The following is a 13,358-nucleotide window of genomic DNA, read 5'->3' on the forward strand; positions in this document are numbered from 1 at the left end:
ACACAATTTATTTTCAATATTTTTTTACCGAATTTTAAAGTTGTTGGGGTTAAGAAAAACACCCAATTTTTATTTTAGACTTATAATTTACTATTTTAAATAATGCATTTAAAATAGACGGAAACTTATGGACTTATTTTTCGATTTTCCGGATAACTTTTATCAGTACACCGTTTTTCAATACAAAGTTTTACGGTGTACATTACTGTTATATTAAGCTCTCTAAAAACAACACAGACCATTTTAGTCGGACCAAAGTAACCGAATCTTTTAAAAAATTTGAGTCGCTACTCACTGTCAATTTTCTGAGTTCGATAAGATTTATCGCACCCCGATCGGATAATGCATCTTAATCTCTCCTCGGTCAAGTATGTATTTATCAGAACTCTGCTTCTATAAATATGTTCTAACAAACACATCCTGTGTACAGCGATCATTTATTTTCACTCCCACGAGAATTCGTTTCGATATTTCAAACGAACGCCCGCTCGATTTATCTAAGACGTGTCTAGCCAATGCGATGTATCTTGATGGTAATCTATAATATTTGTAATTTACAACAACAACAAAAAAAAAATGACCGTAGTGTCTTAAAATAAATTATACGATTTACAGTTTCGCAGTGAGTAACTTAGCGCGCTGTATTTTGTATTGTATTTTTTTTGGGGGGGGATAGACAAGACCAGATATAAAATCTAAATATAAGTCTATATATATAATATAATGGTCTCTGGTCGAGACGGAATAACAAGTGTTTATGATTTTGTGTTGTATTAGATGCAAAGTCCAAACAGATGCCAAAATTTAAGTGGTTTATTCAGAGATTACTACAATTATAATTACTATTGGCCGTTACAGCAAATGTTCTCAATGCGGGTTATCATAATTTAGGGGTTTTCGAACGTTTCGGATCAAGTGTAAATAGTCTGTGCGATGAATCCCAAAGACACGTAGCAATCTCTACTCGCATAACAATAATATATTTTGAACATATTTCATCGAACAATCATTATAATCAGGCTTAGAAAGTTTATTCAATGTTTTACTGTACATATCCTTAATAGCACTGAGACCTATGGCAGCCCTATTCCTTATAAGGGTTATGTAAGAGAACCCTTTGCGGAAATGATACATTTCCCATTAGCTATACCGTCGATATTCAATGAACAATGATCATGTTGCAGGTTTCCTGATCCAGGACTTTTTAAAGAAGCACAGTAGGCATCTATCCCTTTTTCCTTCACCCGTTTACTCCTCACGTTGGAAAGACAAAGGCTATCTGTGCGGTTCTTAAAAACAGTCCGAAGACTCCCAAATTTGAACTCCTCAACGGGGACCCTTGTTGGTACTTTTAGTATGCAGTAGTCCCATTTGGGAAATGTATTGTACAAAAACCAAAAAGTTTTGTAAACTTGCTCGTGACTTTTGCCTTTTAGAGATAAATAAGAAAATAATTCTGCACACACAAAAACTCTAAAACATATATCATGTTTTTGGCAAGAAATTGAATATTAGTAACACAATCCTTCAACTACTTAGATTTTGGACGGGTAGTGTGTATCCGAAGATGCGAAACGTGTGTCTAGAAACCACCACCGTTCTAGTATAATATAATAAAGTCTCTTGTTGATATCGTGGCTCTTTGCAAAAGTTTTCTGCTACCAAAAAGAAGTGCGGTGAACTTGCTCGTGACTCTCACGGCTCATCTCGGGAAGATAGCACATCAGTACACTTTTGGCAAGGGATAAAAACTAGGATAATTTTGCACAAAAACACACTACTATAAATATATTTGAATAAATTTGTATTTTTATTAAATTGCCGAAAGTTGTTCCGGAAATTAAACTAAAGTTTGATTTAATTTTAAAAATATTCAGGAGAACTAATCATTTCTGCCATAAGACAAAATAAGCAAACAATCATATCTGTTAAAATAATAACTCCAAAATAATAGATAGAATATATTAGATAACATTCGTCACAAATGCAATATATTTTCTTTGTTCATAAAAATAAAAAAATTTTAACGTGTTCTAACAAATAAAAACATCTTATTTTAGTTTGTCGACATTTGACCTGTGACCACGTACTATATAAATATTTTTTAGCTTCGATGTTGATTTTACAATAATTATTTATAATGTGTATTTTTTTTGTTTAAAATAGATTTGTTGAGGTCGCTTTATTTACGTCTTGTTTGTTTATGTTATCACAACTACAAGTAGGTTACAATATGTTTTCGGTAAAAATTGTTAATTATGTTAAAAAAAACACTTGTTAATTTTTAAAAAAAACATTCAAATCTAAGTATTACACTACATAAAAAAAAATACAAAATAAAAACGCTATTACTTTAATATTGAGCATTATTAAACAGTTGCTGAACGCAAAATGTATACACATAACATATTTAATTTAAAAATAAAATAGCCTCATAAAGTTAAAAGTAATTTTTTTAAAAAGAAAGAAAAAGCAACTTCGTAAAGTTAGATAATTTAATAAAAAGTTATGTATACCATTAAAATTTTACCAACATTTTTTATCTTTTGAAAACTAAATTTTTTTACTAATTCTAAAATAATATAATATAACAATTTTTATAGGAAGTTAAGCTCGTTAATTATAATTATCATGGAATGACAACGTTACTAAACTAAAATTTACATTATTCGTTTTAATAACGATTCAATATGTTAGATTAGTAATATTATATTCTGATAGGTCTGAGTTTGAACTTGTAAAAAATAGTCAATAAAAATAGTTTGCAATTAATTTATACCGTTTGGAACAGTATAAACGAGTAGTTATAATTAATCAAAAACAAGGTTTTATATTCAGCTACTAATCACTGCATCATGCACAATGCCCATGCATTCGCACGAGCTAAAGTGAATTAAGGAAAACAAATTAAATTACAAGAAATGATTACAAAACAAATAACGATTATGCTGTGTTCAAAGTCTTCGAGATGCATTTGCTTGTAGCCAACATAAAAAAAATATTTATCGACAGGTGTTTTTCGTTATTTCTATAAGGAAACGTCTTGGCTCTTGGCGTTGACCGATACAGTAAGAAAAAATAAATTTATTTCTATCTCGCCTCGTTTATGACGGCAGCCGTAGATGTCTGTCCGAGTGTTTTGTAAGTTTTTTAATACACTAGGTATACGGTTTTTTGTAGTGCACCGAAAATATACATGAAAGATAAATAATCTTGTAGTGACACAGCACGTTCGCGCGGTGCGTTTATTACAATTTATGTATAATATTTTATAATATATTGCATACCATATAAGCAGAAAACGGAGTATTCGATAATTGCGTTTAATTAATGATTTTTTTTTTTTTACTTGATGTTATTTTTATGACTAGCTAGAACTATATACTGCCACCGAAATCCAAATTAGTTTAGCCGAGTTTTCAAAGCACATTAGGCTTATTAATGTTGGATCATTAAATAGTATTAGAAAGTTTGGCTCAAACTCTACACCGACAGTTAGCTTGTCTGTATATGATAATAATATTATACTGTAGTGCAACTGAACCGATAAAAATTATTCTGTATGCCGGCGACATTGATTGGATTTCGATTAGATTACAACTGTCCTGATGTAACCACATCTAACCATATCGGACTAAAACTCTCAGTAAATTCAATTAAAATCGCTTTTAAGAGTTCACGAAGTCTTTGTCTATAATCTACACGTCCGTTGAAGTATTATAAATTTAACTAATGGATTAATAAAATAGTTTGTTGACTTCTCAGTACGGAGTACGCGTTATGTAAGTTATTTACCATGTTAAATATTAAATAGACAACTAAACTGCTTGATGACTTTTTTTTAAGTTATCTTAAACTTAAGGACTGTAACTTAATTAAAAATATCTTCTGAGGTCTTGGTATTGATACCGTGGTTGTTCTGGCCAAATTCAGATTCCGCGAAAAAATCCTTTAAAATGGATTGACTCCGCCAATGGCCACTAACCACATAACAGTTTATTTTATTGTATTTTGAAATAATATAATTCATAAAGTTTTTCTTGTATGTTTAAGAGTATTTGAAAAATACTTAAGTTAAACCAATCAGATATTTTATATTTTAAAAATTATCATTTTGTTATAAATTGATACTTACATTATCAATATCTTCTTTTAGTTTAATTTAATTTAAAATTATACATATTATCTTACTACCTATAAATACACAATAGTTACAACTCTCGACGATTAATTTCATTGTTAGTTATGTGGTTCATTTTTTAGTTTATATAACAATATTGATATAACAGTGATTTCAAGACTTTGTGAATAAGGTATAGTAAACTGTCAAAATATAAATTGTACAATATTATGTGTCATTGCGTAATGCCTACAATATAGGCACGGATAATATAAATTGATGTATATGCTTTTCTGCTTTATTTATGCGGTTGATTTTGTTTGAATTACAAGTACCTTAATATGTTGATATACGTCTGGCACTACAATACGTTAGCGTTTAAATGCAAAAAAAAAATATATATATATATTAAATAATAAGAAAAAATGTTTAATGCATTTGAAAGGTTCACCGGATACATATTATTATTATATTGTACTGCTATTGTTTTCCTGTGCTTTTAGTGGTAATGTATCAATGTTATTTTTCGCTTATTTTCTTGTTTAAACACCACATAAATCATTTTAACATAATATTTCACGTTGAAATGTTTTTAACAAAATTAATTCCATAACTTAAAAAGAAACAAGTGTTACACCGAGATAATGCGACAGAAACCGGGCTGCATACAAAAGTTGAGCAATTGACATTAAGTTTAATTAGTACAGATTGTTTTTACGGATATTTTCCAAACCGTAGTTGAAGCTGTGCAAGTATCGAAGGTGACTTTTTCAAATTGAAAATCAAAATACTTAATATTGCTATACCGAGATTAAGGCTCGAGGTATATGTTATACATATAGACTTGTGAACTTACATAGCTGAAATCAAACAGCGTTTAGTACGTTCACTACCTTGTACAAGGTGTATGCGTTTCTGAGCTTGAATTCTCATGCGAACGATCGAGCGCCAACATAAACCACGCTTGGCTAAATTTATGCTTTACACACATTATTATTATTATGTAATAGTACGTTTGAATGTGTTCCAAAAAAGTTGTTTTCTTTAACTCCACAGTATCGCTTAGGTAGTGATGAATAGAAGTATGTTTCCTACGCACAAAAATCCGCGTTACTCGAACTAACGTGGCGATTTGTTTGACTTCCATACAGAACAAAACTAACAATATATAATACACAATGTAGTATAATTTTGATGTTTTATAAATCACCGAGTTGTCTGGTTTGTGTTTGTAAAACGAATGGCTGAAGAGCTTACAGCACCAACGTGAATAACTGTAATAGGGTTATTTTTTCTAATATAATCTAAATCATACAGAAAACGATTGATGCTAAAATATGTATATGTAAGTAATGGCGGCGTCAAACTTACTCAGCTACGATATCTTTCAAATTGTATTTGTACTAAGTGTCAAGTCGTCCGGCCAAAATTTAAAAAAAAAATAACAACTTAAACCAGAGATCTAGATGTACCTTTTGTCTAATATTCAAACTAAGTCCTAAACTCCGCTCGAAATATAGAAAAAATGTCGACCCCTTCTAGAAGATACGGCTTATGATATTTTGTTGGTTTGTCGATGTCTATTGATAGTATCTAAAACTATTCCATACAACGCAGATAAAAATATTACTACACTCTACGTTGAATTATTATGTTTTATAGTGTTATACTGGCACTATTATTTAAATTCTTAAAAAAATAATAACTAAATCAATAGTTAAATAAAAAAAGTTATCGCTTAAAATACTTTTCACTGAGAATAAATAAGAAACTACTATCCTAAGTTTATCAACTCTTTAAATCAAATATTCATAAAAATGTCAATCGTTATTGTTTGAACTGACGTGGCAATGATTTTTTAAATTTAGTTCAAAATGTATTAATTTTTAGTTGAATATGATTAAATGATTCTGTTTCGGTCAGTTTACAAATAATAGGTTTTTTAAAATTATTTTATGTACCGTACTAAATACTAATAAATATAATTATATACATAACGCATAACATATTATGCGTCTTGTTGGATTTTCTATTTAGAAAAAAATTATAAAACACCTTTTTATTTAGTGTTATATTTAAAAACAACATCGAGGCAGGAATTACAGGAAGAAAATAATAACTCGCCGAGAAAAACATTTCGGTATAACGCGGTTTAGTTGATAAAACTAAAACTTCATAGTATTTTCAGCTCTACTTATTATTTGTTAAACTGTTAAGCTTTGTAAGCAAGTTAATGAAATGAAAAATAAAATTGAAAAATAAATTTTTAATAATAAAAAACAGAACACAATTACTACAAATGGAGGAAACAAAAGATGAAATGTAGCACTTAATTTATACACGTCAAAGGAAATAAAATGTATTTCTTAAAGTCGCCGTCTTATACGTCCAAATAAATTTTGGACTATTTAGCTTCACAATTGTTTGGAAAATTACATTTTTATTATGACTATATTTTGTTGTTTGAATATTTAAATACCTATTTATCCTAAGTTTCGCTTGCTTGTCACAAAAAAATAGTTATCATAACATGTGCTGTTTTATCATATTTTCTGTAACAAGTAACATGTTAAGCGAAAACGATTTCTTTTATAAATAGTTGTCTTATATTTTGTATTTGTTATAGTAACAATACAAAAGTAAGTATATCAAGCTTGATATTTATAAGGACAGATATTTTTCGACTAATAAGTGAACTGCAATTAAAACTGTTTACTGTGACGTTCGTTTACTTTGACTTGGTTGTCATTCTTTCTTTACGGCCATTATCTCTACTGTAGAGTATCCTTTGCCATTACTGTGCATCTCGGATCCATCTTATAAACTTCCAAACTTCACTATAGAGGGCAGTATAACTTTGCAGTAAATTATACCTTTTACCTCCGTATTTAAGTTCTCATGCGGATCGCAAGTCAATTGGGAAAATTCCAAAGAGAAGTTTACATGGAAATATACGACGTATTGTTCTTTGGCGTACTTAAGTCTCATAAGAATATAAAATAAAATCCTTCTTTGAAAGGGTATTGTAAGGGGGTTAATAACAATTTCTGGCAGCAAAGGAGTAACTCATATGAAGCTAATTATGTTTACCGGTTTTGTTTATTCGACTTAGTACGAAAGTTGTGTATAATGACTGGGCACGTGTCTTAATAAGTACAATATATATTATATACTATATTTAGAGGATCAATTTCAAATGCTTTGAATTAAGACGTTGCTAAGGTAAAAATTATATACAGCAACATACGTTTTTCAATCGGCTTTGTCCCAGGTACAAAGAATAACTACCGATTTACATTGAACCTCTACGAACTTATTATCACCCTTTCTCGTAGGTACATTCTTTAAATTTTTTTTTTTCTTAGATATATTTTTTGGACTTGAGGTCTGAAAATTGGACTGTAGGTTAATCTTGTATGGCTTTATAACATACATATTATATATTTTTTCAAAAATCTGTAGAACAACTTTTTTTACTAAGAAAAAACCGAAAAACATTATTTACAAATATGTTATTACAATTCTTATAAGCTGTTATGTTAATCTTTACTGTTAACATATTTAAGTAGAAATTCGCTTTTAATTTTAATATTGTTAATACTTGTTTTTAAAATAAACTGGCGAGAACGGACGTCAATGGTTATTTTACACTTTTGTCGTTTTCAACTGCAGTTGACAGTTCCACGAGCCCGACACCAATCTTGGCAAATTAAAGTGAATAATTAAAACATTTTAAGGCTAATTATTCGGATGTTTAGGTTGACAATTACCACCGACGTGTATGTAATAGAGCATAGTGAACCGCATCTGGCAAGATTGTAATGGGAAATCTCTGTGCTGCATTTACCCGAGCCAAAGCACGAGACCTATACATAACTCATAATGGCAGCTTGGCGCACTAACCCGTTCGTTTTAATTTAGTCGGCTTAAATTTGACCGTTGTACTATAATATACCATTATTATATTATTATAGGTACTACTATAATCATCGGTCCAGATGTACATAGTGATCCATTAAGGATAAGACAATATTATTGTCTATGTTATTTTAAAGTACTACGAAATTACAACGTATTTACTTTTTTTCAGTATAATCAAAGCTCTGTCGACTTTCGGTAACGTATCTATTTAATTAAATTTTATTCATTTATAATAATTTGCTAAAAATGTTAACATCAAAACTAGTAATAACAAATAAAAATTAACAGCACTCAATAACTATGGTGTTACCTAATAGTTATCGTTTAATATTCTAAACGAAAACGAATGTCTTATTCTTAACGAATCAACCTGTACACTAGCGTTGTCGTGCTGCACAAACGCGTTCTCGTTTGCTGCAATGAATTCCATCGACCCGTTTTTTATTTTATTTAAAACAGCTTTTCGCGTACTATTCCATTTTTTAATTTTATTTTTTACGGACGTTTGACCTTTTGTGATTCATCGTGTCAAATTTATACCTCACACGCGTTAACACATTTTAATAAGACATCAACGTTTGTGTCGCTCAAGAGAGTGGCCTCGCTCTTGACCTTTATTCTATACACATTTGATAACCTTTTTATCAGCCGCATAATATTACGTTACCTACGTCATTTTTTTTTTCATCGCGTATTATATTGTTATTATTTATAGAAGGTACACAAATACCTTAGTTTATAGAACTATTCATCTCCGTCCATCTACCGTCAGAGAAAAAATGTTCAATTAGAGCTTATGCCATCAAGATTTTGGGCTGGGCTGCCACGAATACGAGAAAACAATAGTGTCTATAATACCGTTAGGTCAGAACGCTTCAACTGTGGTGTATGACAATAATAGTCGAAAATAGTTGTCAATACTCATGTTCAAGGTATTTTTAAATATAAATCATATTTTTAGATGGTAACTTTTGAAAGTTCAATGAAGGTACACGTTTTTAATAATTTCTGGTCGATAACTAGTTTTGAACAAAATGAACTTAATGACTAGAGCGTTTAAGAGGAACCATATTAAGTTATGGTCAGTAAATATTAGAGATAGGACTTTCAAAATTAAGATTTTCCAAAAAAACAAAAATAAAAGCGACTATTTTTAAATCGTAGGTAAGATATGTTAATATGATACATAAGATATGTTTATTCATGGAATAAATCAAGTTTATCTCGTAGTTAGAAAATTTAGTTAAACTAATATATATTGTTTTTTTCAAGTATTTTGAAAATACTTATTTTGTATTTAGTTATTGAATACAAAAAAGTAAGTATTCGGCCTGCCTTTGACTACAACTATTTTGTAGGCTTTGGTATCACCAGTTTGTCGAAATTGGTAAACTTTGAATAATTATTAAAATACATTTTGCCAACATTAAGCATGTTTTCTTTAAACGATACATTTACTCTGTATTGGGATTTTAATTTTTTAAGGATTTTGTAAATAAATCCACTTTTATGATGAACGTACAACACCGTTTACGCTACTATACACCACACTAGCGATAGAACACCCTGGTATACTTACGGCACGGTTTTTGCTGACTTGCCGGTTTTATTTATACATATATTTCCCTACTTTCAGTAAACTGCATAAACGTCACGCGGTAAAAACTATTATAATATAATAATATATAAGAAACGACACTGCCGGAGTACGGGAGGGGTGGCAAGGGGGCGGGGGAGGTGGGCGAGTGGCCTTATTTGCATCCGAACACCGTTATGCAGGTTCAGCACATACTGTGGATGTAGCTCACGACCCGAAGAGTCGTAAGGGACCAAGTTTTTGCGCCGTTATGGCATAGCACCGAGCGGGATAATATTTTCAGATCACCGTAATGGAAATTTCCCTTTGACAATTTATAGGCACACACACACATATATATATATATAACATAATGTTTACACGGACATCCGACCATAATGTTTTTTATTAGCGTTTCCATAGTACTTGCCGTGCCGCAGAGACCGCGGAAAATTACTTGCGAGTTTCTTCTGCCGCTCCTTGGGTTTTATTGTTATTAAAATATTATCCGAACCCGGATGACGCGACTTTCCGTGGAAACTCTCTGCAATGTTTACCGCTGGTGTGCTATATTGCCAAATCCCAAAAACAGGAATTTCGGCAAACTTATTCACACAAAAATCACGAGAATTTCGCCAACCGCCTTTGGTATATTTATACCGTCGGTACAATATTATACAAAAAAAAAAATGAAAATCACTACAAAATAACATGTTGACGCATATGTTTTCTTAGTCAGGCCGGTTGATGCCAGCTGCTGCCAGTTAGGCCGTTTATGTTGCCACAATTATCTACCGTACTAATTAGCGCAATTGTCTCCTTAGCGTTTCTAATAAGCTTACAGAGTAAATCTTCCCAAAAAAAAAAAAAAAAAATACATTAGTTTACTAGTTATACTGTTTATTTTGTTTCAGCAAAGGTGATGATAACCAAATAACCACCATGGGCATTGCCACGGCTAGTTCGACGGCCATTTCGCTGGAATTCGAAAAGGAGCTGCGGTTGAAGTGCGAAAATCAATTGAACGAAACGATCCGCAATAATACTAGTAAGTAACATTTTTTAAGGGTGAATTTTATTTAAAAAAAAAAATCATTACCCAAATGTCAGTCGACGTCACGGCATCTCGAAAACCATTGTTAACTTTCTAAGTTCCATCGAATATCCTTATAAGGTATTCATAGAAAATTAAAAAAATGTTAGGTCTTAAAAAGTAAATTTCTAAGATTTAATAAAAGGAATACTAATAAACGAATGTTCAAATAGAAATAAAGATCTTAACGAAAATGTGTTAAAAACAATAATATACGAGAAAATTGATAAAATTGATAAAATTCGAGTTATCCGTACAAATCTTATGCAACAAGTTAGGCACAACAAATGGCGCACTTGTCTGTTGTTTTGCATAGTAGATCCTGACTTATACTACCATTGGGAATTCTTCTATTTCACTAAACATAATTAGTTATGTAATAATATATACATATATTTTATATGTATATATCATAAGTTGGTTCAAAAATTCCTTAATTTAGAATTTTGTTTTTAGCATTACCCCTCCTATTTTGCTACGATATAAAAAAAAAATTCTGTGAAAATTTGGTTCGACTACTTAAGCCCTTCACGTGCCCCATCGGGGGTTGAAGTTAAGCCAAATAGGGTAGTTTTTTAGTTGATTGCATTTATTTAAAAACCTATAACAAAAAAATGTCGCCAAAAAAAGTTAATAATAATCATTTTGTAGTATGTCAATAATTATTGTTAGGTATTATTTAAGTGTAGTTATGCGTATTATAATTTATATTTTTATAAGTAATATTAAATATAGTATAATATAATCTGCCAATGCAATTATTTTTTCAAGTTAAAACTTTAACTCATACAATCGGTTGTATTTAGGTAGATAATGTTACTTTATTTTTATTTTTACCTACAACAGATTTTACGGATAATGAACTCGACGCGGCGTCGTTTTTAAATAATTAACAAGGGCTAAAGGCTATAATTTTTTTGTAAGTATGGACAGAGTATTTTTTTGAATTAATAGTTGTGCATAGTTATTATTCGAATTTTGGGCTTGGGATGTAAATGTTGTGCAGGTGGCGCAAAATGCAAATAACTATTATAAGAATATTCCTTATCGTTTTTTACATCTGGTAAGCGTGTTGATATAATATGTATATATATGTTTTATAAAAGTGTAGCTGCTATAATATATTCAATGACAAATGAAAATTATAAAACCCTGTGTAAACTCGATATTTTTTTATTTTCTCTGGACTTAGTTAGCCGTTTGGCGACAAGTCACTGTAATTTATCCTGTCCAACAAAACCCACCAATTATTTTCAACAGCCATAATATTATCTTATGACAATACTATTAAAGCTGTAGTCCATCTTGTTTCATCAGACTTGTGAATCTTGGTTGTTTTTATGTTTTGAACTATCAACATTTTCCCGAGCTTATTAGCGAGTATATAAATTAGACTTACTCAACAGTAGCTGGAAGCAGGGGACAAAAAAATAACAATTATAATTAGTAAACTTCTCAGAAGATGTATTTCACTTCATAGCGATAGTCAAATACGATGGTGCAATAGTATACCGTGTAAAATGAACAATAGACAATTTTTTTGACTGAGAAAGCAAAAAAAAAAAATTTGTAATAAGTTTGGTATAAGAAAAATTAAAATCATAATAATTTATAAAGGAAAAATGTGTACATTCATATTTTTATACCTAACCACTTTTAATAAAGTTGTATACAATACAGTTTTGGAACAATAGGACCAAAAGACATTAAAAGTTTTTAATTTTTTTTGCTAAATCCGAATCTGAACTCAGAATAATTTATAAAACAATATTACTTAATATTCTACTATAATTCTTAGATCAGTTCTGAGTTCAGCAAAGAAAATAGATTAAAGAAATCTACTTGAAATAAATTGAATGACATTAATTGTCTAACGTTCTAAACATGCTGAAAACACCACTTCAGTGTTTTTCCAATTTTTAGGCGAATTTAAAGCTAACTAGACGTGTCACAAAACAATTCTGATTAGGGTTTCTAGAAAAAAATCCAAAAAAATAGATTGGTTGTTGTTCCAAAAAAGGTAAAACATTTCTAGAATAATTGCTATTTTGACTAAAACGGTCGTAAGTACTATGTTTTCCAAAATTTTCCGTGACATTTGGTGTTTGCCAATTTTATTTAGAAACAATGTGTTCTTATTAACTGATGTTTGATGGTCGACTTCAATAATTTTATAAAAGCAAACCAGCAAAACTACTCGTTTTGCGTAGTAAGCTGTTGGGAAATTACAGTCGTATACTCTATTTTTATCAAATAAGATATTATTCACTAAATTTGTCATTTATCTAAAAGGTCATATTATTATCATGTTCAAGTAAAAAATGCAAATTGCAAAGCTTAATGCTTATTAATGGTAAACTTAAATCCGATTTGAGTATAATAATTTGAACACCCGTTTACTGAAAGTATAAAATATCGAACATCTTTGTACGTTTAAATATGTGCATGCAATTATAAATTGCTCGTACCTTTATCAAAAAAGTAAACTCCTCGGGTACTACGTGAAGTTGTATTATACATGGCATATGCTACTTACTGTATCTAAAGTCTTAGCTAAATCAATTAATTTCTCTGTGAACATGTAATTAATAATATTATTCAGCTCCGTCGTCCGTAGGTAGCATATTACCTAATACTTGTTTGTCGGA

The 13,358-nt window shown here is 30.2% G+C and overlaps 1 protein-coding gene across 4 annotated transcripts in view; it reads left to right on the plus strand.

The window, feature by feature from the left end:
• Positions 1 to 13,358, plus strand: part of LOC126833562 (calcitonin gene-related peptide type 1 receptor-like) — a 115,015-nt gene that overhangs the window by 13,995 nt on the left and 87,662 nt on the right. For all 4 annotated transcript variants that reach the window (XM_050564981.1, XM_050564983.1, XM_050564982.1 and 1 more), the window contains exon 2: positions 10,532 to 10,665. In XM_050564981.1, the coding sequence (XP_050420938.1) occupies positions 10,560 to 10,665 (106 nt within the window). In that variant the 5' untranslated portion in view covers positions 10,532 to 10,559. The remainder of the gene's footprint in view (positions 1 to 10,531; positions 10,666 to 13,358) is intronic.

This window comes from Adelges cooleyi, unplaced genomic scaffold (genome assembly GCF_023614345.1).
Source record: "Adelges cooleyi isolate 19-005CV unplaced genomic scaffold, UGA_ACOO_1.1 ACOO_flye_CR_arks_rails_tigmint_CR_PRNA_2, whole genome shotgun sequence".
In the NCBI taxonomy this organism is placed as follows: Eukaryota; Metazoa; Arthropoda; class Insecta; order Hemiptera; family Adelgidae; genus Adelges; species Adelges cooleyi.